We start from the raw sequence: 21,734 nt of genomic DNA, 5'->3' as shown, positions 1-21,734 counted from the left end.
AAGGGAGTAACTTCTTCCAGGAGTTATCTGAAAGTGGAGGGGGATTCTCCCACTTGACCAGGTACCAGGACCCACATAGCTTCCCTGGGTGGCAAGAGCAGCATTAATTGAGGTTGAGGCTGGTGGGACCCACCCCTTCTCGATTTGGAGAGTGAGTTTCACTGCTCAGACCCCTATGAAGTTTTTGGATTTGTCTTTTTTCCTATTTGTAGTTCCTATTTCTTCTCTGTCAGTTCAGTTTCCTCTTCCCTCCTTTTCGCACTCTTTTTCTGCTGCCAGCATTGCTTTTACTACCACTTTCATTTTCCTGTCCAGTTTCCTTTCTTTATTTTATAATCCCTTGCCTCTGTTAACTCATCCCCTTCTGCCATCCTCTGTTCCTGTAATAGATATTCAAAAATAAAGTAGAACTCACATCAGTTGTCACACCATCCTTTTATTCTATGCTTTGTCTATCTAGTCTACTTAGAATGTGAATTCAACATGGTCTGTATCTTTCTTTGATTTTATACAGAATTTAATTCAATGGTCTGTAATTGGACCTTTGGACACTAGCTTCATGTAACTCCATTCAAGTAATGGAGTGTCAGAATCCTGGCTCCATTGACGTCAATGAGAGATTACAGGTTGACTTCAGTGGGGACAATATTTGACCTCTTTGTTTTCTTTGGGATTCACAGCTACTTTGTTTTGTTTATATCCAACTGTAGTGTAATTTCACTTTTAATTTCTGTAAATAACACGGGCCTGGTTTTCAATTACTCCAAAGTCACTCACTGACTGTATAAAGGGGCCTTAAAGTGTGAATAAATTACACTGATGCCTATTTTTAAATCCCCTTTATGCATTCAATATAGGAAATTAGTGTTTGTTTACATTTATGGTAAACGAGTGTTCCAACCTGTATGTTTTCATAAACAACCTAATATGTGATTAATAGCGCTTTGTTTCCCTTTCATTTAGGTCGTGATTTGATATGCATACAGTCCATGGATGGCATGCTTATGCTGTTTGAACAGGAAAGCTATGCTTTTGGCCGATTTCTACCTGGTTTTCTTCTGCCTGGTCCATTAACTTACAGCTCTCGAACGGATTCCTTCATTACAGTCTCTTCCTGTCAACAAGTTGAGAGCTACAAGTATGTGTAAATGTTAAGTAATTGTAGTTTTTGTTAGGGCTGCCATCACATAACCTGCTTTTGTGAAGGTATGAATAGCTTTAAAATTTTATTTGTTTTTACTCATGTTGTACCACATAATTACTTTTTTTAAAGAGGAAAGAACAGATGCCTTTCTTAATACTGTTCCTAGAAGCTCAGACTTGAACTGTTGTTGTGTTAGTATACCAGAAGTACAGGAGACACTGGATGTGGTTTAATTATGGAACAACTTTACTCTTAGATTTCTGAGAGAACCCACCAGATAAAACTGTGCAGTGCAGTTAAATCCATAATAATTTACATATTCTAGGAGGGCTGCCAACAACCCCTTTTCCTCATCCTTCCTGGTCTTGGCTTAGCCACTTCTGGGACATCACCACGTTCCTTTTCTTCCCCCTTGAGAGGATCCAGGGGTGTATAAAGGAGGTGGAGCTGACTCCCTGTCATGCCAGTCCTAGGACCCCTAACTCACCCTTGGACTGCCCCCCATCCCCCAATCCCCATTTGCACTCCTGTGAAGCATGTCTCCATAAAATGAATAGGGGAAGGATTTAATCTGATCACTGCATCAATTGCCTGCAGGGTACCTGCACTCTACATCTGTCCAAAGCTACATAATGAATTTCAACATCATATCAAAAGCAAAAGCTTAGTTAGGTTCCCTCAAGCCTTCAACCTCCTCTGGTAGAAGGTGAGAAAACCCACCTTGTGTTGGTCAGTTGGGCGGAAAGGCAAATTCTTTCCCAGGCCTCTGAGAATGGAACAACTAACATAGTGCACACAGTGAATGATGAAGAAAATCTGGTATTTCGGATACTTGTGTAGATGGGAGGATGGCTGCTGCTTAACCTGACCAAATCAAAAGAGGGCTTTCACTGCCCAGCTGCGGGCATAAATAGACCACATTTCTTCTAGTCGTCTTTCAAGGGATGGATCAGTGTCCCTATCAGGGCTGTTTCCCCACTCTGACATGCTGAGTGCAGAACACAGAGGCCCACAAGAGACCATAAAATACCTTGCCTCTATATGCTTCTGTGTAACAGCTTACTCCATATTCCTCCTTAGGAGAGAGCTTGAAAACAAAGAGAAAAAATAAACTGCAGTCTGATGCCTGACCTTTCAGTATTAGGCATGCATACATGCAGAACCCTCTCCAGGAAACAGGAATCAAATCATTGTCTTAAAAAGGTGATTTATTAACAGAACAAAAGATATATTTGATAAAACGTACTTGGTTGCTAAGTGCTACAGAGCAACTAAAAAGGGTAGATTTAAAACAGAAAATTACTTCCCTCAGATTCACTTTGAAAGTTACAGTGTACAGGGGTACGTCAGCCAGACCTGAAGTCCAGCACCAAACCCAAAATAAAAAAACAAACAAACAAACAAAAAAAACCCCCCTGATCTCATCTGACTAAACGTTTCCTCTCTACTTACATTTCTGTTGTTCCAAAATTACCCTTAATGGCTGGATATTACTGAAATTCTCCAAGCCTGGCTTCAGACTTAATGCATCACTATATCTCGCTTCTAACCATATGATAAAGTCTCTCAGCAGGTATCTGCTTCAATTCAAAAATTCTCCTCTTTCCACTGACTGCTTTCCAACAGAGAACCTGCTATCTCTGACCTGGAATGGGGTACCCTGTGTCAGAGGTGACTCACTGGCTCTTTACCTGCCAAGCCCAACAGAAGTCTCTCAGCTTAATGTGTGAGGTAGTTCAGTTTTGGATACTCATGAATTAATCTAGTGAGGTCTTAGTGTGTTCTGGATGGGAATCATAGAACACAAGAAGTGGAAGTGACCTTGGGAGGTCATCGAGTCCAGTCCCCTGCTCTCACAACAGGATCAAGCACTGTCTAGACCATCCCCGATAGATGCCTATCTAATCTGCTCTTAAATATCTCCAGAGATGGAGATTCCAGAATCTCCCCAGGCAATTTATTCCAGTGTTTAACCACCCTGACAGTTAGGAAGTGTTTGCTAATGTCCAACCTAAACCTCCCTCCTGCAGTGTAAGAACATTGCTCCTTCTCCTATCCTCAGATGCTAAGGAAAACAATTTTTCTCCCTCCTCCTTGTAAACCTCTTTGGGGTACTTAAAAACCACGGTCATGTCTCCTCTGAGTCTTCTCTTTTCTCAGCTAACCAGGAGAGTTCTTTCAGTGTTCCATCATAGCTCATGTTCTCTAGACCTTTAATCATTCTTGTTGCTCTTCTCTGGACCTTCTCCAATTTCTCCATCTCTTTCTTGAAAAGTGGGGTCCAGAACTGAACATAATACTCTAACTGAGGCCTAATCAGTGCTGAGTAGAGTGGAAGAATGACTTCTTGTGCCTTGCTCTCAGCACTCCTGTCAATGCATCCCAGATTCATATATATATAAATAATTTTTTTTTGCAACAGACTGTTGACTCATTTAGCTTGTGGTCCACTATGACTCCTAAATCCCTTTCTGCAGTACTCCATCCTAGACAGTCACTTCCCATTCTGTATTTATGAAGCTAATTGTTCCTTCCTAAGTGGAGTACTTTGCATTTGTGCTTATTAAACTTCATCCTGTTTACCTCAGACCATTTCTCCAGTTTGTCCAGATCATTTGGAATTACGGTCTATCTTCCAAATCAGTTGCAACCCCTCCCAGCTTGGTATCATCTGCAAAGTTAATAAGCATACTCTCTATGCTAGTATCTAAATCGTTGATGAAGATATTGAATAGAACCAGTCCCAAACCAGACCCCTGCAAAGTCCCACTTGTTATATCCTTCCAGCATGACTGTGAACCATTAATAACTACTCTGAAAATAGTTATCCAGCCAGTTATGCACCCATCTTATAGTAGACCCATCTAAGTTGTGTTTGCCCAGTTTATTTATAAGAAGATCATGTGAGACCATATCAGATGCCTCACTAAAGTTTAGGTATACCACATCCACCGCTTCTCCCTTATCCACAAGACTTGTTATTCTGTCAAAGAATAGTATATGATATAATGGATTGTAGGAAGTATAGATTGTTGCTCTTAAAGTATGGAGAGTGACTGATGCGGAATGGCATTGTCTTTGGAGTGAATTGCTTTGTTAGTGATAACTGAATTGTGGAAAAATGAGGTGGAATTGATGGGTGAAGGAAAAAAGTCAGTGATGTTGGAAAGACAAAAAATGGTATATTGTTGTTTTGTTGAGTATCAGAATGTTTTGTGATGTACAAAATACAGAGGAAAACACAATCCCTGAATCAGGGAATTAACAATCTAAGTTGAACAGAATGGTTTAAAGATATAACATATCACAATACCAGAAGAATGTTTGGCTTCAGTTGGTTAGACCTCAGTTGGCCTTAGCATGATAGCTTTTTTGAATGTTGGATCCTGTATAGAAGATGATCTCTGATTGCATTATAGGCGGTATTAAGGAGACAGTTGAATGAAGCGACAATCACTCATTGGTGCCCAGAGAAGGGAGCTACAAGCTCAAGGGCCATTATGTACAAAAGACTTAAAGAGAAGGGACTTTTACAAAGGTAAAGATTAAGAAGGAGGGTTGCATAGCAAAGGGGACAAGGAAGAAATAATAGCAGAGAGTTTATGTATAACCATAAATGTAAGAATCAGAAAAGATGGAATAATTCTGTGGCCCTATCTGATGTTAATGTTGTGCTTTGAATTAAAGTGTATAAGCAACACATCAATGGGTAAATTAAAAGGGAAAATTACTGATATGTTGGTCTCCTGGTGTTGTTTAAGAATGAAGTAGGCATCTATGGGTCACTTTACAAAGCACCCAGAAACTATTGTGAGAATCTTAAGGGTCCTTGTACTTAAGATCTCAGTATTTAGTTTTGAGTAGTAACAATCTAGCACAGCTTCATTTCCCCCTCATAAGTAACAGCATACTTTCCGTGAATCATTATTTTAGACAACTAGCAAAAAATCTATTATTCAGAGACCCTTCAAAATTTGAAAGTGATCAGAGCCAAGTAGTAGTCAATTTAAACAGCATATAATTCAGCCACAATGGAGATGACTGTTTAGCAACACAGCTACTGGTAATAACATTTAAATTATGTGTGGTTGAAGATGAAAGAAATCAGTTATATAAATTGTTCAGTTCTGCCAAAACGCTAAGCAATGCTATGAAGTTGTGACCTTCAGCTTTCCAATTATGCTGCTGCTAAGTAAATATGCTAGTAGCATTACCCCTAACTAATAGTACAGACCTGTGGTTGCAAAGTGCCAGCCTCCATCCTAACTTCTGTACAGATGAATACATGGCACACACATCTTTGTGTTAAAACAAAAGTAGAGGATTTTAACACAATTTCTTCCTCCAGGATTGTGCCACCTGTGTTGGCTACTATGACTCCTGCTGCTGTTACTGAAACTTTCAGCTGGGGGATTGGGAGTACTGATAAAACTTATAGGAGTGCTCTTGTCTTGCATCACTTTGACTCCCTGCCCCTGTAAAGAGGTAAAGAAGTGGATCTAGAGAGCCCTGTCCTCCTGGTGATCTGCTCCTTCTTTTTGTGGGCCTGTCTGACTGCTGAACTGTCTCCACATCATCGGTTCTTTTGCTGCTGTTTACTGAGAGTAATCAGAACTGCTTCTAGAGCAACTGACTGACCTGTTGCCATTGCTCAGATGTGAAACAATTCATATACCTGTTTTAAGGCCAGCTCTGTTGTCTACTAGAGTCTTCTAAGTCCCGCTTCTGCAACATTGATCTGGAAAACATAAAGTTCCTGTCTGAAGCAGAGCAGGCACATTTTCTGATTAGACGTCCCAGGTTCTTCTTCTGCTGCTGAAGTAGCTGTCGTTCCCATCCCCTGTATGCAACATGGTCTTTGCTGGGGAATACCCAATATTTGACCAAACTGGAATGGGAATATTCCTTGTGATCCAGTAATTTATAGCAAACAGCAGATTATGAATCAGCTGGTTGTGGGTCAGTCTCTACCAATATGTCACTGGTTCAAGTCACAAATAAAACAAAATGTGCTTTCTGCAAAGGAATTTGCTTCTGATTACATCAATGATGTAGCTGGCTAGTTTTAATTTTTCTTTCGGCAAGAGTTAAGCTTCATGAATCATACAGATTCCTATGAAACTCCTACCCAGCATTCCAGTCTGACAAGATTATATGCTTTCAAGACCAAAAATGCACATTTTCCTTCATTGTAAGGGCTTATAGCCAAAATGCATCATCGTTGCAAGGGGGAGGAGGAACAAAGATTGTAGAAATAATCCATATCCCAAAGGATTTAGAGGAATATAACCCTTTTTCTGTTTTGCATTTTATGCCTCGAGAGTAGATGTTATCTTTGGGTAAAACAACTTGGCTTGTGTTTTACTGTCATAATAAATACTTTACTGATTGAGCACCAGAATTTCTATTATAATCTCTCAAACAACATACTCAGTTAATGGAGTCTTTATGCTTTTCACTAGTGGGAATATTTTCCGTTTGCTTCTGGATACTAAATAGATTGTAATGTTTGTATAGTTGCATTGATCAGGAGAAGGTTTAGTGGTATAAGCATAAAGATGTGAAGTAAGTAGAAAATTGACATCAGAGTTTCCAGGGTAGATAATTGATAGTAAAATTTACTGTTTTTGAATTTTTTAGATGAAACTTTTAAAAAAATTAAGTTTTAGTTTCTGTTCATGATGGTTTAAAGATCCATGGCTTGTTTCAAGAGAGTGGGGTTTGCTGTATTGTTTTTGGCCAAACTTTTCCTCTGTCTATTCAGTGGTGTCTTTTATCACAGTTTCAGGATCAACTGAGCCTTTGATCCCTCCTCCCCTTTGTCTTCCCTGAGGACATTTTCTTATGCATGAGTGGGTAATACTTTTTGACGTGGGGATGGCCACTCCCAGAATTTGGTAAATGATCAAGAGCCTCACCCCTCTAAAATATTAATGGAGAGGGTGTGGAGACTGGGATGAGGTTGGGTTGTGAAGGGAGCATAGATTAGGCGATTGGGGTACAGGAGGGGGTGGGGAGTTTGAGTGAAGGATGTGGTTGAGACCTGGGACAGGAGATTGCAGTACAAAGTCCAGAGGGGGCAGGACTGCAGAAAAGAATTCTGACTTGGAGGAGGTGTTTAGGAGTGGGTGCAGGATCTGTGAAGTGGTTTTGGTGTGGGGCAGGGCTGAAGGGTTTGGGTTGTGACCTGGGAGTGAGTGGGTTGTGACCTGGGGCAGGGGATTGTGCCATGGGGTGCCAGGGTAGCGGGTGCCAGATACAGTCTTTGGCCTGGAGGCCCTTACCTTAGGCAACTCAAAGAGGCACCCTGCCTGCCATGCATCAAGGGGCACTCATAGTGGCTGGCTGCAGGGGCAATGTGCATCTCTGGGTGGGGGTCCCCTACATGCTGCAAGCACTGCCCAGCCTGCACTCTTGGGCCAGTTTCTGGCTAATGAGGGCTGCAAGACTGTGCTGTCCCCACCCAGCAGCACACAAAGTGCCCCCGTCCCCAGAGCCCACCAGCTGCTTTGAGCTGTGTGCCAGGAGCATGGCAGACAGGGAGCCTGCCCCAAGCTCCTGCTGAGCTGTGGGGTGGTGTTGAATGAATCCAGCTGTGGGCCATATTTTGCCTACCCCTGTGCTTATGGTTTTAGGCTTCCCAGGCATCACTTCTTTAAGTTGGAGACCTTGTTTGTGTCTCCTTTGAGAATAGGGCTTGCTGGCAGTTCCTCCACACGTCATTCGTGATTTTTTTTCAGCTGGTCTAACTGGGATCCAGCACACGTGGTTAATGCTCTTTCCTGGGGCTGTAAGAGTGTATGCTGATTGCCAAATGTCCTTCATGTAACAGACTGCATTTATTTTTAATGCAAAAGCATTAGAGAGAAAACATATAAAAAAGGTTCCCATTAACGTGCCTAAAAGCTTACCAGAGGTTACGCATCAGTCCTGATGAGTGGAAATCTTCCCAACCTTTCCACAAGGGTTAGGGACCTTGGATAGAATGCCCTGTCCATTTGCTGATGAGAAAGAAAGCCCTAAGGCTACATCCACTCTACAAAATAAAGCTGAATTTATTAAAGTCGACTTTGTAACACTGGATTTAATAAAGTTGAATTTGAGTGTCTGCTTCTGCCCACAAAGTTGACTTATTGCATCCCCACTAAATTGCCAAAGTTTGAGTGTTGCAGCAGTGCATTGTGGCCACCTATCCCACAGTTCCCTCAGCCCCATGGCATTCTGGATGTTTTTGCTGGGGCATTATAGGGGAAAAATGCCCCACAAGTGGTTGTGGGTATGTGATGTCATCTCCCCAGACTGCATTGTTTTCAACAACTGGGGGGAATGAGGGCAAACAACCATATTTCAGAAGTCTCTTTCCCCCTCATGAGAAAAATAATTTGAGTTGTCCGCATTATAGATCTTGTTACCCAATGTTTTCAGTGCTTCATCCTGTCCCTTTTAAAAGAACAGTGACTTTAAAAAATAACCTTACCTAATGTGTTCTGAGAGCACCCAGCTGACTGAACCATGTCAACAGATTGCTCGGCTAGTTTTGCCCCATTGAAAAAACACCAAACAGGTGGGCTTCAGAAGCTGGAGCTCATGATACCCAAATGGAACAAACTGGCTCCATGCCACTAAGAAAAGATTTCCTATTATTCACAAAGAAAGAAGATACAATGCAAAAGTGGTAGTGGTAGTGTTATCTGGCTGAAGGAGCCAGATTTGAAGTCTGAGAGAGAGAGGAGAAATCTGTGAGTCGTCACTATGTAAAAGTGAGAAAAGCTGTAGGGAGGCCATTGCACTGAAGTCTCACACAGGAGGCGAGAAGGCCATTAGAAGTATTTGCTTCAGACTCATTATGAATCCTAAGACTAAGTAGAAGAGAAGAAAATAATCCCAGAAGGCATTGGTGTCAGTGGCTGCTAGAAGGAGCCTTTTTCCCATCAGAAATAGTGGCTCAAGAAGAGAAGGATAAGTTAAGGAAGTATTAGAATATGGAGAAGTTGGGGAAAGCATGAAGAGATTCCTTTGCCTCTTCTAGTAAAGAGAGAGAGCCCACGAGCTCCATTCCTTCACAGGAAATCTTCCCCTGAGCCACACAGTTTGGGAAGGGGGAGTACTGGGGCCTTGGGGAGTGGGGGGCGGCAGTGCCCTAAAATTTCTGTGGCTCAGGGCCAGCCCCCGCCCCAGCACGTGGTGCCTTGGCCGGGCCATCCCCTTAAAATTTCTGTGTCACGGACCAACTCCCTGGCATGTTGTGCCTGGCGGGGTTAGCCCCAGAGACTGCTAAGTAACCTGGTGACATGGTTCAATCAGTTGTGCACCTGGGGAGAGGCAGCGCCATAAAATTTCTGTGTCAGGGGGCCAGCTCCCCTGGCGCGCAAGGTACCTTGGGGCGGCCCAGCCCCCTACAATTTCTGTGGCCCAGGGCCAGCCTCCTCGTGTGTGGTGCTTTGTGGGGGTGGGGGGTCAGCCCCCTAAAATTTCTGTCAGGACAAGGTGCAAGGTATAAATTCCAGAGGTTGAAGATTTTAAGAATGAGCCCTGAAAAATGAGTAACACGGAAAGCAAGTTTCTCGCAGGGAAGAAGACTTCACTCCATGCAGGGCAAGATACGCCATTTTCTGGAAGCATGGTCTACACTGCACAGACGGCGTGTGGTATGGTGGGATGGGGGCTAGCCACGTGGTGTGGTGAGGCTGGGGTTAGCCTGCCAAAAGCATGGCACCTCCAGGGGAGTGGGTGGCTGCCGTGTGCAAATGTAAATAGCAGAAAAGAAGTTTCTCGGACTCTTCTGCCAAATCCTATGCAGGGAAGAAGCCTTTGACCTGTGCAGGGCAAGACATGCCATTGTCTGTCTGCAAGCATGATCCTCACAGCTCAGCCACCACATAGAATGTGTGGGGGGGTCTAGCCCACCAGCCACATGGTGCTTGGGGCAGGGGCTGCGCCATACAAATGTGAAGTGCAGAAAAGGAGTTTCTTGGCCTCTCCTGCTAAATCCTGTGCAGGGAAGAAGCTTTCACCCCATGTGAGGCAGGACATGCCACTGTCTGCAGTCATGGTCCCCACAGCCCCGATGCCACGTGGTGGGGTGGGGGCTGGCCCGCCTGCTGCATGGCATCTGGTGGGGAAGGGGCCTAGCCATGTGTAGTGTTTGGAGTGGGGGCTAGCCCCCCAGCTGAAAAGAGATCTTGGCTTTCTTGATGGCTCCATGCTGGGTCTCTTCTGCAGTCCTGTGAAATCATGGCTAGATGCAGTTGCTGCACTGGCCAGAAAGAAAATGAATTCAAATAGCTGGGCTTCCTGTTTCCTACTTCCTGCACACCTGGAGAGCAGCGGAGGTGACAGTGACCAGAAGGGACACATTAGGGGCATTTAGGGATACACGTGGAGACCTATAAAATTGAGTTAAAGTAACACTGTTTCCACACTAGCAATAATTTGACACCTTAAATTTGAACTTGGTATTATACCACATCAGAGGGGTGGAGCGAGAAAGTCGACCTTACTGTCCGTTAAAATCGACCTAAAGATAATTGTAGTGAAAACAGTCAGATAGTAAAATCGAGCTAAGTGCCTTAAAATTGCTCTAGTGTAGACATAGCCTTAGTCTGTTCAAACACAGCCGTTTTGTGATAAAAGCCCTCTCTTTGTCTATTGGTCTCTGGAAAATCCAGTTTGAACCAGTAAGCGCAAAACTTCAAAGGGAGTGGTATCACTGCTAAGGTGGTTACAATATGAGCAATTCAGTTTAATTATCATCCACTATTTTAGTTTGCCCTCTGGAGCAGAACAAAATCATATTTGCAATTCCTGGTCTGGGTGGGGAGAGGGAATATATGAACTTCATATCATAGATTTCCTCCAAAAGATGTCCAAAGCACATTGGAAAATCAAAAACATGGAAACCTGGGATACAGGTCAGAAACTGGGGCCTGGAGGGAGTGGGGTGGAGCATGGGCTATAATAGCAGTGATAAAGGAGAGATAAGAGAGAACTGGGGAGCAAAATCAAGTAAGTATCTCAGGCTATCTATGTGCTAGAGCATACACACACTGTGGGGGTGCCTGGCTGTGTGGCCCATGCTTCCAGATAGAAGCATGTGAGAAGTTTGAGTGCTGGAGAGGGCAACAGAATCATAAAAAGTTTTCAACTCGTCTTAAAAGCTTCAACCTCTGGAATTTACAATGGCTACCCACAAACATTTTAGGGGGCTCACCCACCCCCCAGGTGTCATGTGCCTGGGGGCTAGACCCTGCCGCTACACCACATGGCGGCTGGGCAGTGAGGAATATGCCTGCAGACAGTGGCATGTCCTATGCTGCATGGGTTCAGTGCTCGAGAGAGCTTTTTTCCTGCACAGGATTTAGCAGGAAAGCCCCAGGAAAGTGGTGTGTACCCCCAGTCTCAGCTAACTCTTCCTTTTTTTTGGTGGACCCATATGTCCTTCTTCTGCTTGTTAATTACTCCATGCCCTTTATGGGTGCTGCAGAGAATCAGCTGTATAATTGATAGGTGCACTTCCATTATGAAAGCAACAAAACCATAACCAGTTGCCAACTCTGTATACATTTTTATAAAAGCGACACCATCACAGGACCCAATCCCATACACCACACTATCAGGGCCTCAGACACCTGCACATCCGCTAGTGTGATATATGCCATCAAGTGATGATAATGCTCCTCTGCCATGTACATCGGACAAACTGGACAGTCTCTGCATCGAAGAATAAATGGGCACAAATTGGACATCAATAAAGGGAATGTGCATAAACCTGTCGGGGAGCACTATGAGCTACTTCCTCTTGATGGATGTCTGTATCTCCCCATCAGCTACATTGAATGGCCACAATCACCCTGATTGATCAACCTAATTTACAAGGGATAGTAACTTCCTTCTTTTGCAGTTATTTTCTTACACAGATACCTTCCTTGTATTTCCATTCCAGTTCATCTGATGAAGTGGGATTTACCTGCAAAATCTTATGCCCTAATAAATCAGTTAGGCCTGTGGTGTGCAACATACTCCCCACTGCGAAGGGGGCAGTGAGTGTGGTGAAATGCAGCTCAGGAGAGCCGCACATGTGGGGAGCCCTCTGGCTGCTCTGCGCATGCGCCCCACCACGTGGTAGGACTAGCACATGGCAGCAGTGGTGGAGATGGCAACTCTGGCCCTGGCCAGCTCTAACTGCAGGGTGGCTCACGTGGCATGGCTTCAGCCCAGGGCTGCTTGTACGGCAGTGGCTCCAGCATGGGACAGCTCCCATGGTGGTGGTGGTGGCTTCAGCCCAGGACAGCTCGCGTGGCTCTGGTAATCTCACGGTGGTCCCTGGCTCGGGAGTGTGGGAGTGGGCTGGCACCATGTTGGGGGGGGGGTGCCTGGCCGGGAGGAGGGTGGGTCCTGTGGCAGTTGGTTAAATTTCTTTTCGACGTGACTGTGTTAGGCACTCAGGTGCTATAGGACTCCTCGTTGTTTCTAACTGTCAGAGTGGTTAAGCAGTGGAATAAATTGCCTCGGGAATCATCACTGGAGATTTTTAAGAGCAGGTTAGACAAACTTCTGTCAGAGATGGTCTGGATGCTGCTTGGTCATGCCGTGAGTGCATTGGACTGGCCTTCATGACCTCGTGAAGTTCTTTCTAGTTCTGTGATTCTGTAAGATATTATATATCATTGCACTATTTGTCACAGGTTTATTTTAGTAGTGCTTGTATCGTTTGTAAAATAGTTGGAGATTCCTGAGGATTTTGATACATGTAATGTGCCACAGTACTTTTGGAGAGAGACGTAATATAACTATCGAAGTATTATGTTACATTGCAAAGTAAGATTTGCTAATATTCCAACTGAGCTAAAGGGAGGATACTGGAAGGAAGTTACACAGAAGTTATACCTGAGAGTTGATCTCACAGCAGAACCCTCAGAGATGAGAGGAAATAGGACCCAGATGTAGCAAAGCAGAAGTAATTTTGTTTTTAATGTTTTATATTTGGCAAACTGAACATGCCACCATCTGGACTAGTGTTTTATAACAGGGCAACATGGAACAATTTTTTCTGCTCACAATTCCTCTGTCATCCTGTGATTTGTACTTTTTAATGCTTTCACCTCAACAAACAAGGACTATAAATTGGTTTTTACTTACAGAGTTTGAGAGAAACACCTCTCTCTGTATTTAAGTTATTTTTAATGTAATATGACATGAAAGAATGCTAAGTAGCTGTATAGATTCGTTTGGCCCTCTGTGGGTTTTGTGGCTTTCAGATTTTTGCAAGTGCAATGTCACAAGAAACAGCCATTCAGTCAGTCATTTTATAGCTTTCCATGTACTTTTGTGATTTGTGGTAGACCGCTCTGAAAAATGTAGATTACTATCAGGTTATATTGTAAAATAATGCTGAATTTGGTCCAATGTTTCTGATTTGGTGCTTTGGACAAGGAGGTCAGGTCCCTAACATCATGTCATTGAACACTCATGTGGTGAAGAAATTTTTTTGTTTTCCTGTGTGAAAGATTGCAAAATCGATTTTTAAATTTCCATAGTTTGAAAACTGAGTATTTTTTTGCCTGTGTGGAAGGCAAAGTTGGAAAGAGAGAATGTATCATTTGTTTTGTAGCTCCATATTTTATTTTTGTTTAGGCCATAGAAGCCACTCTCTTCAACACTTGGTTTTCTCAGCTCAAGTAGACATTTTAACATCTTTTTAGCAAAAATAAAAGTTAGATACCATGATGAAAAATGCTTTAACAGTCATTGCCATCAGTATAGAAATAAACTTAAAATGTTAGAGTTGATTGTGTTAGTATTTAACTGTCCTTTGCCATAAACTAAAAGGTATTTAATCTGCCGTTAAGTTACGGAAAACATCAGGAGCTGAAGCAGTATGTTCCTGTATTGGGCCCTATGTATATTTTTTTAATCATGTTGCAAAGTTTTTATATATATGTGTATGAATATAGATAGATAGATATGCAAAATTATTAAAATACATTGATTAGTTTTGAGTGTCTGATGCCTTAAAGGTAGCCAGTTAAGTATTAATAAAATTACCAGTTTTATTTAAGCATTAAGAAACTTATTGATTTGTAGGATTGTTTATAATTTAGCAAAGGCATTTAGCATGTATGCCTGTAATCAACTATGTGCTGAATACCGCTGTTAAATTTACTCCTCCATACATTTGGCCGATGATATTGTGATAGTACTTCACACTTTTACATTGTATTTAATCTCAGAGTGATTTAAAGTGTGCTGCTCCTCTGAAAAGCAATTCTAAACATAGAACCATTTTACATTTGCTGATCTATCTCTTGGGTATTAATATTAATATATTAATACTGGTAACGTTTTTGCTGTATTTTATTCCTGTTGGAGCTGCAGATCCAACTAGAGGGTATTTTGATTCAGTTCTTTGTGCAGTAGGAAAAGGATTGGTTACTAAGCTATGCCAGTACAAACCCAGGACGGAAATGAAATTGTACAGGTGTCGCTGAGGGTATAATTTGAGCACTGTGGGGTGAGTGTGTGTGATTAATGCAGATATGGGCTTGCTTATTTATAATCAAGTGAGGAGAAAAAAGCCAACTTGGCACAGTTTGTTGGACTATCTGTTATAAAAGGAAACCCACGCAATTCATTATTTGCCATTTTTACAGAGACACATTTCAGAGAGCACCAGTTAACTCTCAAACATGTCACTAAGGTAGGCAGGTGTTATCTCCAGTAATATTACACTCAGTCTCAGCATCAGCTGGTGTTTAAATGAGAGATTATTTGAAATGAGGAAAGTAAGATACCTTTTCTCACTGCCTTAAGGTTCTGTTTTCAAACTGCTGTACCAAATTGTCCCATGATGTCTTGTTTTATATTACCCTGTAATATGTCATTTAAACAAACAAAAAAAGCCTGTGAACTTTTTATTGGGGGAAATGTGATTTTTAAAATACTGACACCTACTACTACTGGTACTACAGGTTGAACCCCTCTAATTGGGAACCCTCAGGACCTGACCAGCGCTGAATGAGAGAATTTGCCAGACTATGGGAAGTCATTATTGTCTACCATATTACCAACGCTTCCACTGCTTACTGGACTCTTAGAAAACGTTTAGGGGTAAATTAAATCTTAATAACAGCACAACACTGAGAGCCAGGACTGGTGGCTGTAAACAAACTTTATGGGCCCCTGGAAAATTTGGACACACCCATCATAAGTGATAATCCAGATAATTTAACTCATGCTGGATTGAAGGTGTTGCCGGAGGAGAGGGTTCCAGATGAGAGAGGATCAACCTGTGCTAACACTAGATGACGATGTATCCTTAACATAAAAATCTCTCAGAGCATATTTTAAATACTATTTTTGAAACCATTATCTGGAGTCTGTACTTGAGTGCATATACTCTGTAAGAATGATGATCTCAGCACTGTAGAGTAGGTTTTTTGACATCATTTTTGGATTCTGCTTTTGCCATAACCTTTATAGTTAACATTTTTTTTTAAATTATGTAAAACCGTGAAACTGTTGAGAGATACGATCTATGTTTTTTATAACAGGTACCAAGTGCTTGCATTTGCAACAGATGCTGATGAAAGACAGGAGACAGAGCATCAAAAACTGAGTTCTGGAAAAAGGCTTGTTGTAAGATTTGCTTATTTTACATAAATTTCACGCTGTAATGTACAAGTATTAGAAAACAAGAAGACTAGCAGATAGATTGAAACAGTCTTGTTCCTAAAGGCCACTTAACTTTTATTTAAGACAATGGAAATACTTGAATATATTTTGATTAGGACCTAAATATTTACTAAGTTCTCTGCTTTAAGAATGGAGAAATTAACATAACAGATAGGATTCATCTTAACCTCAGTAAAGATGGAATGTGTTGAAATACATGCAAATGAAATTTTGCCTAAATTTTAAATTCAGAGGTTTGTTTGTTTGTTTGTTTGTTTTTGTTAGTTTTCTAAAATTCAGTCAGTTACAGTTGGGGGCTCATGTGTACTCTTAAATAAATAGTATTTATATAGGAAAATGACATGTTCACAAGTAGCCAGCTTGCCCATTCCCCAGAGCCCTCCCTGGCAGTGAAAAACCAGGAGAATTAATGTCTTTTACATTGTGCCTTCAGTCTAATGTATTGAGGCCATTTTGGATTAGTGGTGAAAAGATATTCCAGCCTTAATGTTGCTGCACTAACAACTGTTTGATCACATAAGATGCTTCAGAAAATGCTGCCTGAAGTAGTCCAGCTGACCTCATCTTCCACTATAGAAATGGGGGGAAGGAAGAGAGAGAGAGAGAGAGAGAGAGAGAGAGATGGTCTCCGAAAGAGTCAGGGGTCAAACATTTCTGTAGCATATAAATCGAAGTCAACAATTTGAATTGTGCATGGAGCCATCTCTAGGGCTGCTGCTATGCTACCATTCTTCTGTTGGTAATGAGGCAATTCGAAGCAGGCTAATGAGGTACTAACATGCATATTCAGTGCCTCCTTAGCATAACGACGGCCACACAAACAGACTTCGAATTGCAAATAGACAGTGAAGATGGGGGTAGCTTTGAAATAAGCGCCCCACTTTGACATTCCCTTACTCCCACAGAACTAGATCGGAGTAAGGGAGTGTCAAAGTGGGGCACTTATTTCACAGCTGCCCCCATCTTCCCTGTCAATCTGCAATTTGAAGTCTGCTTCTCAGGTTGCCATTATACTAATTAGGTGCTGAATATGCACATTAGTGCCTCATTAGCCTGCTTCGACTTGCCTCATTACTGTGGCACTTCCAATGGGAGAATGATAGTGTAGGAGCAGCCTTGGATAACATAATGCTACGTTCCCTTTGACTTACACTGCAAAGTAGTCAAGGACTATTTTGTAATTTGTGGCATCAAAGAACAGTCTTCAAATGTACCCCTACAATGCAGTACACTTTCTCATAAACAATACCAGCTGATATTTTATCCACCCATGGAAAAAATACGTCGCTAATGGAGTTAATTCTGGTTGTGAAAAGAAAATGGAAGAAAACAGGTTGTACCTCTCTCATCTGGCACCCTAAGGACCTAAACTGACCTGTGCCAGACCAGAGAATTTGCTGGACAATGGGAGGTCGATATTTTTTAGCACATTACCAACACTCCTACTGCTTACTGGACTCTTAGAAGACATTTAGGGGTAATAATAATAATAATAATGGTAGTCCATCGAGCCAATGATGACAAATCTGTGCAGATCATCTGTTATTGGTCTCATGGTGTACCCTCTGGTGACTGTATAAGCCAATTCTAGAGGTGCACATTTTGCCGCAGGTGGTGCATGGGAAGTTCGCAATCAGTGGGTTGTGCATTGCTGATACTCTGTGATGTCGTTTGTGTGCCTCTTGTAGACGCCGGCAGCGGTCTTCCTCAAAGGCAATGCAGATATTTCTGACTATTGCACACCACTGTGTTCTGTCACTGGCGGTGTCCTCAAGGTCCCTAGGTTTGATACTGCTGTACTGCAGATTGGCTTTGATGGTATCCTTGTTGTGTTTCTGTGGACGACCTATACGCCAGATGCCCTGGGAGAGTTCACCATACAGAACCTGGCAAGGGATTCTGTTGGCATCCATGCAGTTGATATGACCGGTCCAATGTAGTTGTGACTTCATAATCATCATTTTGATGCTTGTCATCTGGGCTCTCTCTCAAGAACCTCAAGATTGGGCACTTTGTCTTGCCAGTGGATCTTCATGATCTTATGGAGGCAGAGCCTGTGGAATGCTTCAAGCTGCTTGCTGTGACGCCTATATAGTTTCGCACCCGTACAAAAGAGATGAGAGAACAACAGCTCTGTACACAAGCAGTTTTGTTGACGTCTGGATGTTGTGATGGTTGAGAACTTTGACACTCAGACAGCCAAGTGCCTGGCTTGCTTTGGATATTCATGCGTTGATCTCATTATCCAGCGGTCCATCACTGGATGTGACACTACTCAGGTATTTAAAGTTCTCCACTACTTTAAGCTGAGTGCCATCAATGGAGATACTCGGGACAGGAGCATTTGATCCAGGTGCAGGTTGATGGAGAACTTCTGTCTTTCCGAGGCTGATAATTAGTCTGAAAAGTTGCGAGGCCTCAGCAAACTTGTTGACAATGTGCTGAAGATCATTTTCAGTGTGAGCCATAAGGGCACAGTCGTCGGCAAAGAGTGCCTCAGAAAGGAGTTTCTGCACTGTCTTTGTCTTTGCATTCAGGCGATGGAGGTCAAAAAGTGAACCATCATGCCGGTATTTCAGGTATATACCTCGGTCCAGATCTTTCATTGCATGGTTAAGGATGCATGCAAAGAACAGGTTAAATAAGACAGGAGTGAGAACACATCCTTGTTTCACACTGTTGGTGATGTTGAAGGGGGCTGATGTGGCTCCATCAGACAGTACTTCGCCTGTCATGCCGTCATGGAAAAGACATAATCTGGACAAATTTTCTTGGGCAGCCAAGTTGTATTAGAATGGTCCAAAGGGCTTCCCTGTTGACGGTATCAAATGCCTTTGTCAGATCTATGAAGACAGCATACAGGTGCATGTTCTGTTCAATGCACTTCTCTTGTATTTGTCTGACAGCAAACACCATGTCGACTGTGCTCCGGCCAGGCTGAAAACCGCATTGACTTTCAGGTAGATTTGCCTTGGAAATACTGGCTATTAGGTGGGTCAAGATGATGCGGGCGATGATCTTCCTTCCAACAGAGAGGAGGGATATGCCTCTGTAGTTTCCACATTCTGCTTTGCTGCCTTTATTCTTGAAAAGGGAGACAATAGTAGCATCGTGGAGGTCCTGTGGTATATTTTCATCCTCCCAGATGCCAATGATCACGCTATGGAACGCTGCTAGTGCTGCTGGACCTGCTGCTTTATCTCTCTCTGCTGGTATCCCATCTTTTCCAGGAGTTTTTCCTGAACTCATCTGGCTAACAGCTTTCTTAATCTCATCTATAGTGGGTGGAAAGTCAAGATCTGTCAGGACGGGTTGTTGTGGAATTTCATTGAGGATGTTATTATTCATGGTCGATGGTCTGTTAAGGAGGTTGCTAAAGTGTTCTCACCATCTTTCGTTGATGCCCTCTTTGTCTTTGATCAGCGTTGTGTTGTCTGATGAGAGCAATGGGGTAGTCCTTGGTTTAGAAGGTCCAGAGACAGTCTTAATAGCACTAAAGAACATCTTTGAGTTGTGGGTCTCAGCATAGTGCTCAGTTTCTTTGGCTTTGCTCTCCCACCAGCTGTCTTGTATCTGACGGAGGTCTTTCTGTGTTTTGCTTTGAAGGTGCTTGAAATGGTCGCATTTGGAGACTGAGGAGGAGTCATTCTGCCATTCAATAATGGCTTTTCTCTTTACGTCCAGTGCTGAACATATTTCTTCTTGGTTCTCATCGAACCAGTCCTGATGTATTCTTTTCTTTGGTCCAAGTGATGCTATTGCTGTGTCAGTCACTATCTGCTTGAACTGATCCCACTTCCCGGTTACAGTAGCGATCAGTTGACCGTGGGATGTTAGTTTGTCATCGAGACTCTTCTGAAAATTGTTGAAACATTGAGTATCCTTCAGTTTGGCTGTGTTAAAAGCAGGTTGCACATGCTTAAGGCATTTGTGCCGAGAGGGAGCGATGTAAAGTTGAAGAGACATCCTGACTAATCTGTGATCTGCTCAGCACTCTGCACCTCGCATTACTCTGGTGATCAGTACGTCTCGGATGTCTCGCCTTCTGACAATGGCATAATCTATCAGATGCCACTGTTTAGACGTAGGGTGCATCCACATTGTTTTGTATTTATCCGCTTGTCGGAACAGAGTGTTGGTAATAGTCAGGTCGTTTTCAGAACAAAGGCTCAAAAGGACTAGTGCATTGCTGTTCATTTTGCCTACACCATGTGGCCCAGTTACTCGTTTCCAGTTCTCTTTGTCAGCCCCGACTCGGGCCTTGAAATCTCCAAGTAGGAGTAGTTTGTCCGTTGCAGGTGTGGCCTTGATCAGTCTGTCGAGATCTTCAAAAATTGTTCCTTTGAGTTGTCAGGGCATGTTAGAGTGGGTGCATATGCACTGATGATGGTGGCATGATGTTTGGCATTTAGTGGGAAGCGTAGTTTCAGCAATCTTTCATTGATACTCACTGGAAGGTCTGGGAGTTGATGCATCAATAAGGTTTTTATTGCCAGACCGACTCCATGTATTCTATTTTCTGTCTCAGTCTTGCCCTTCCAGAAGAAGGTATAACCACTTCCTGGTTCACTCAAGAAACCTTCCCCAGCCAATTTTGTTACACTTAATGCTGCTGTATCGATGTTATAGCGGGCTAGTTCACAAGCAATGAGAGCTGTCCTTCTCTCGGGTCTTGCAACAGCTTCTCGATCCATGAGAGTATGAACATTCCATACACCAATGGTAAGTTTCTCAAATTTTTCTTTTGGTTTCGACCGCAAGTAGGGTTGAACTGCCAGCCACGACTTGCTGGCCAGTTGTTGTTGTAGGGCAGACAATTTTTAGGCCACCTTTTCTAGGCCCCTCCCTTACTAGGGTGAGCAGTGCTGTCCTAAAGAGGACTGCTCAGATGCTTGGGATGCTGCCGGGCAACTCTGCTGCCCCAGGTACAGAGCTGGACGACCACTTGTCCACAGGCCGTCTACATGCAGGATTGGGACTATGACTCCCCGTGGTAACCTCCACCTGTCGCTTCACCCCTCCCCCATCACCTCAGGACTTGGGTGATATGATGATTTGCACAGGACCTGTGCATGAAAGCTTTTTATGTGGTAGAGCTGTTGCACAGGAGCAATCCCACTCTCTCGACCTTGGAATCCAGGCACCAGTGGTACGCAGAATCATCACTACTGGTAACTTCTTTGGTTGCAGTGGCTGGCCTTGACGTCTTTCGTGCCTTGTCAAGCCCTTCACTTTCCACAAAGCATTGCAGAACCGCCTTTTTGGCCGTTGGATCTAAATGATCTATTCCGCCCAGTCTGCCGGAACTGACTTCGCATGCTGGGTAGGCACATCCCTAAATTCACTGAAAATTCACTGAGGGTTTGAGCCCCATCAGTTACACTCACCTGGTTTGTCCAGTCTGTCGAAGCTGTTGCCTGGGGTGTGGCCACTGCGCATGCTGCAGCTGCTTGGAGCCACAAATGAGAGCTGAGTGATAGGTGGGGACCAAAGTGGATGGACTACCCCTGAAGCGGTACGACAAGTCACTCCAACAGAGGTAAGACCCCTCCCTGTACACCCCATACCCTATGGACCACGGGAAACTTGGCTACACCCATGATAAGTGGTTGTCCAGCTAACTAAAATCATGTGGAATTACGGAGTTTGCCAGATGAGCAAGTTTTGAAATAATGATGTTCAACCTATATTATGTCTAGATTCGTCCAGGAACCCAGAGAAAAGTAGAATAAGATCTTTTATTTATTTTTTTTTGTCTGAGACAAATAGGACAGAAAAAATATGAGAATTTCTCATGTTCACTCAACCCAAATTTCTAAAGGATGAGCATCTGGGACTCTATCAAATGATGCTGAGAAAAAACAGATTGCTAACACAGTTCCAGACCTTGCCTACTGAG

General features: G+C 43.0%; 1 protein-coding gene across 9 annotated transcripts in view; it reads left to right on the top strand.

Annotated features, from left to right (window-relative positions):
* BBS9 (Bardet-Biedl syndrome 9) overlaps positions 1 to 21,734 on the top strand; it is a 547,267-nt gene that overhangs the window by 44,134 nt on the left and 481,399 nt on the right. For all 9 annotated transcript variants that reach the window (XM_074988121.1, XM_074988123.1, XM_074988125.1 and 6 more), the window contains 2 exons: positions 964 to 1,138; positions 15,694 to 15,778. In XM_074988121.1, coding sequence (XP_074844222.1) covers positions 964 to 1,138; positions 15,694 to 15,778 — 260 coding nt within the window. The remainder of the gene's footprint in view (positions 1 to 963; positions 1,139 to 15,693; positions 15,779 to 21,734) is intronic.

The sequence above is a fragment of the Carettochelys insculpta genome, chromosome 2, assembly GCF_033958435.1.
Source record: "Carettochelys insculpta isolate YL-2023 chromosome 2, ASM3395843v1, whole genome shotgun sequence".
Classification (NCBI taxonomy): Eukaryota; Metazoa; Chordata; order Testudines; family Carettochelyidae; genus Carettochelys; species Carettochelys insculpta.
The sequence above is the reverse complement of the archived record's forward strand: the minus strand, read 5'-3'. Positions and strand labels throughout refer to the sequence as shown.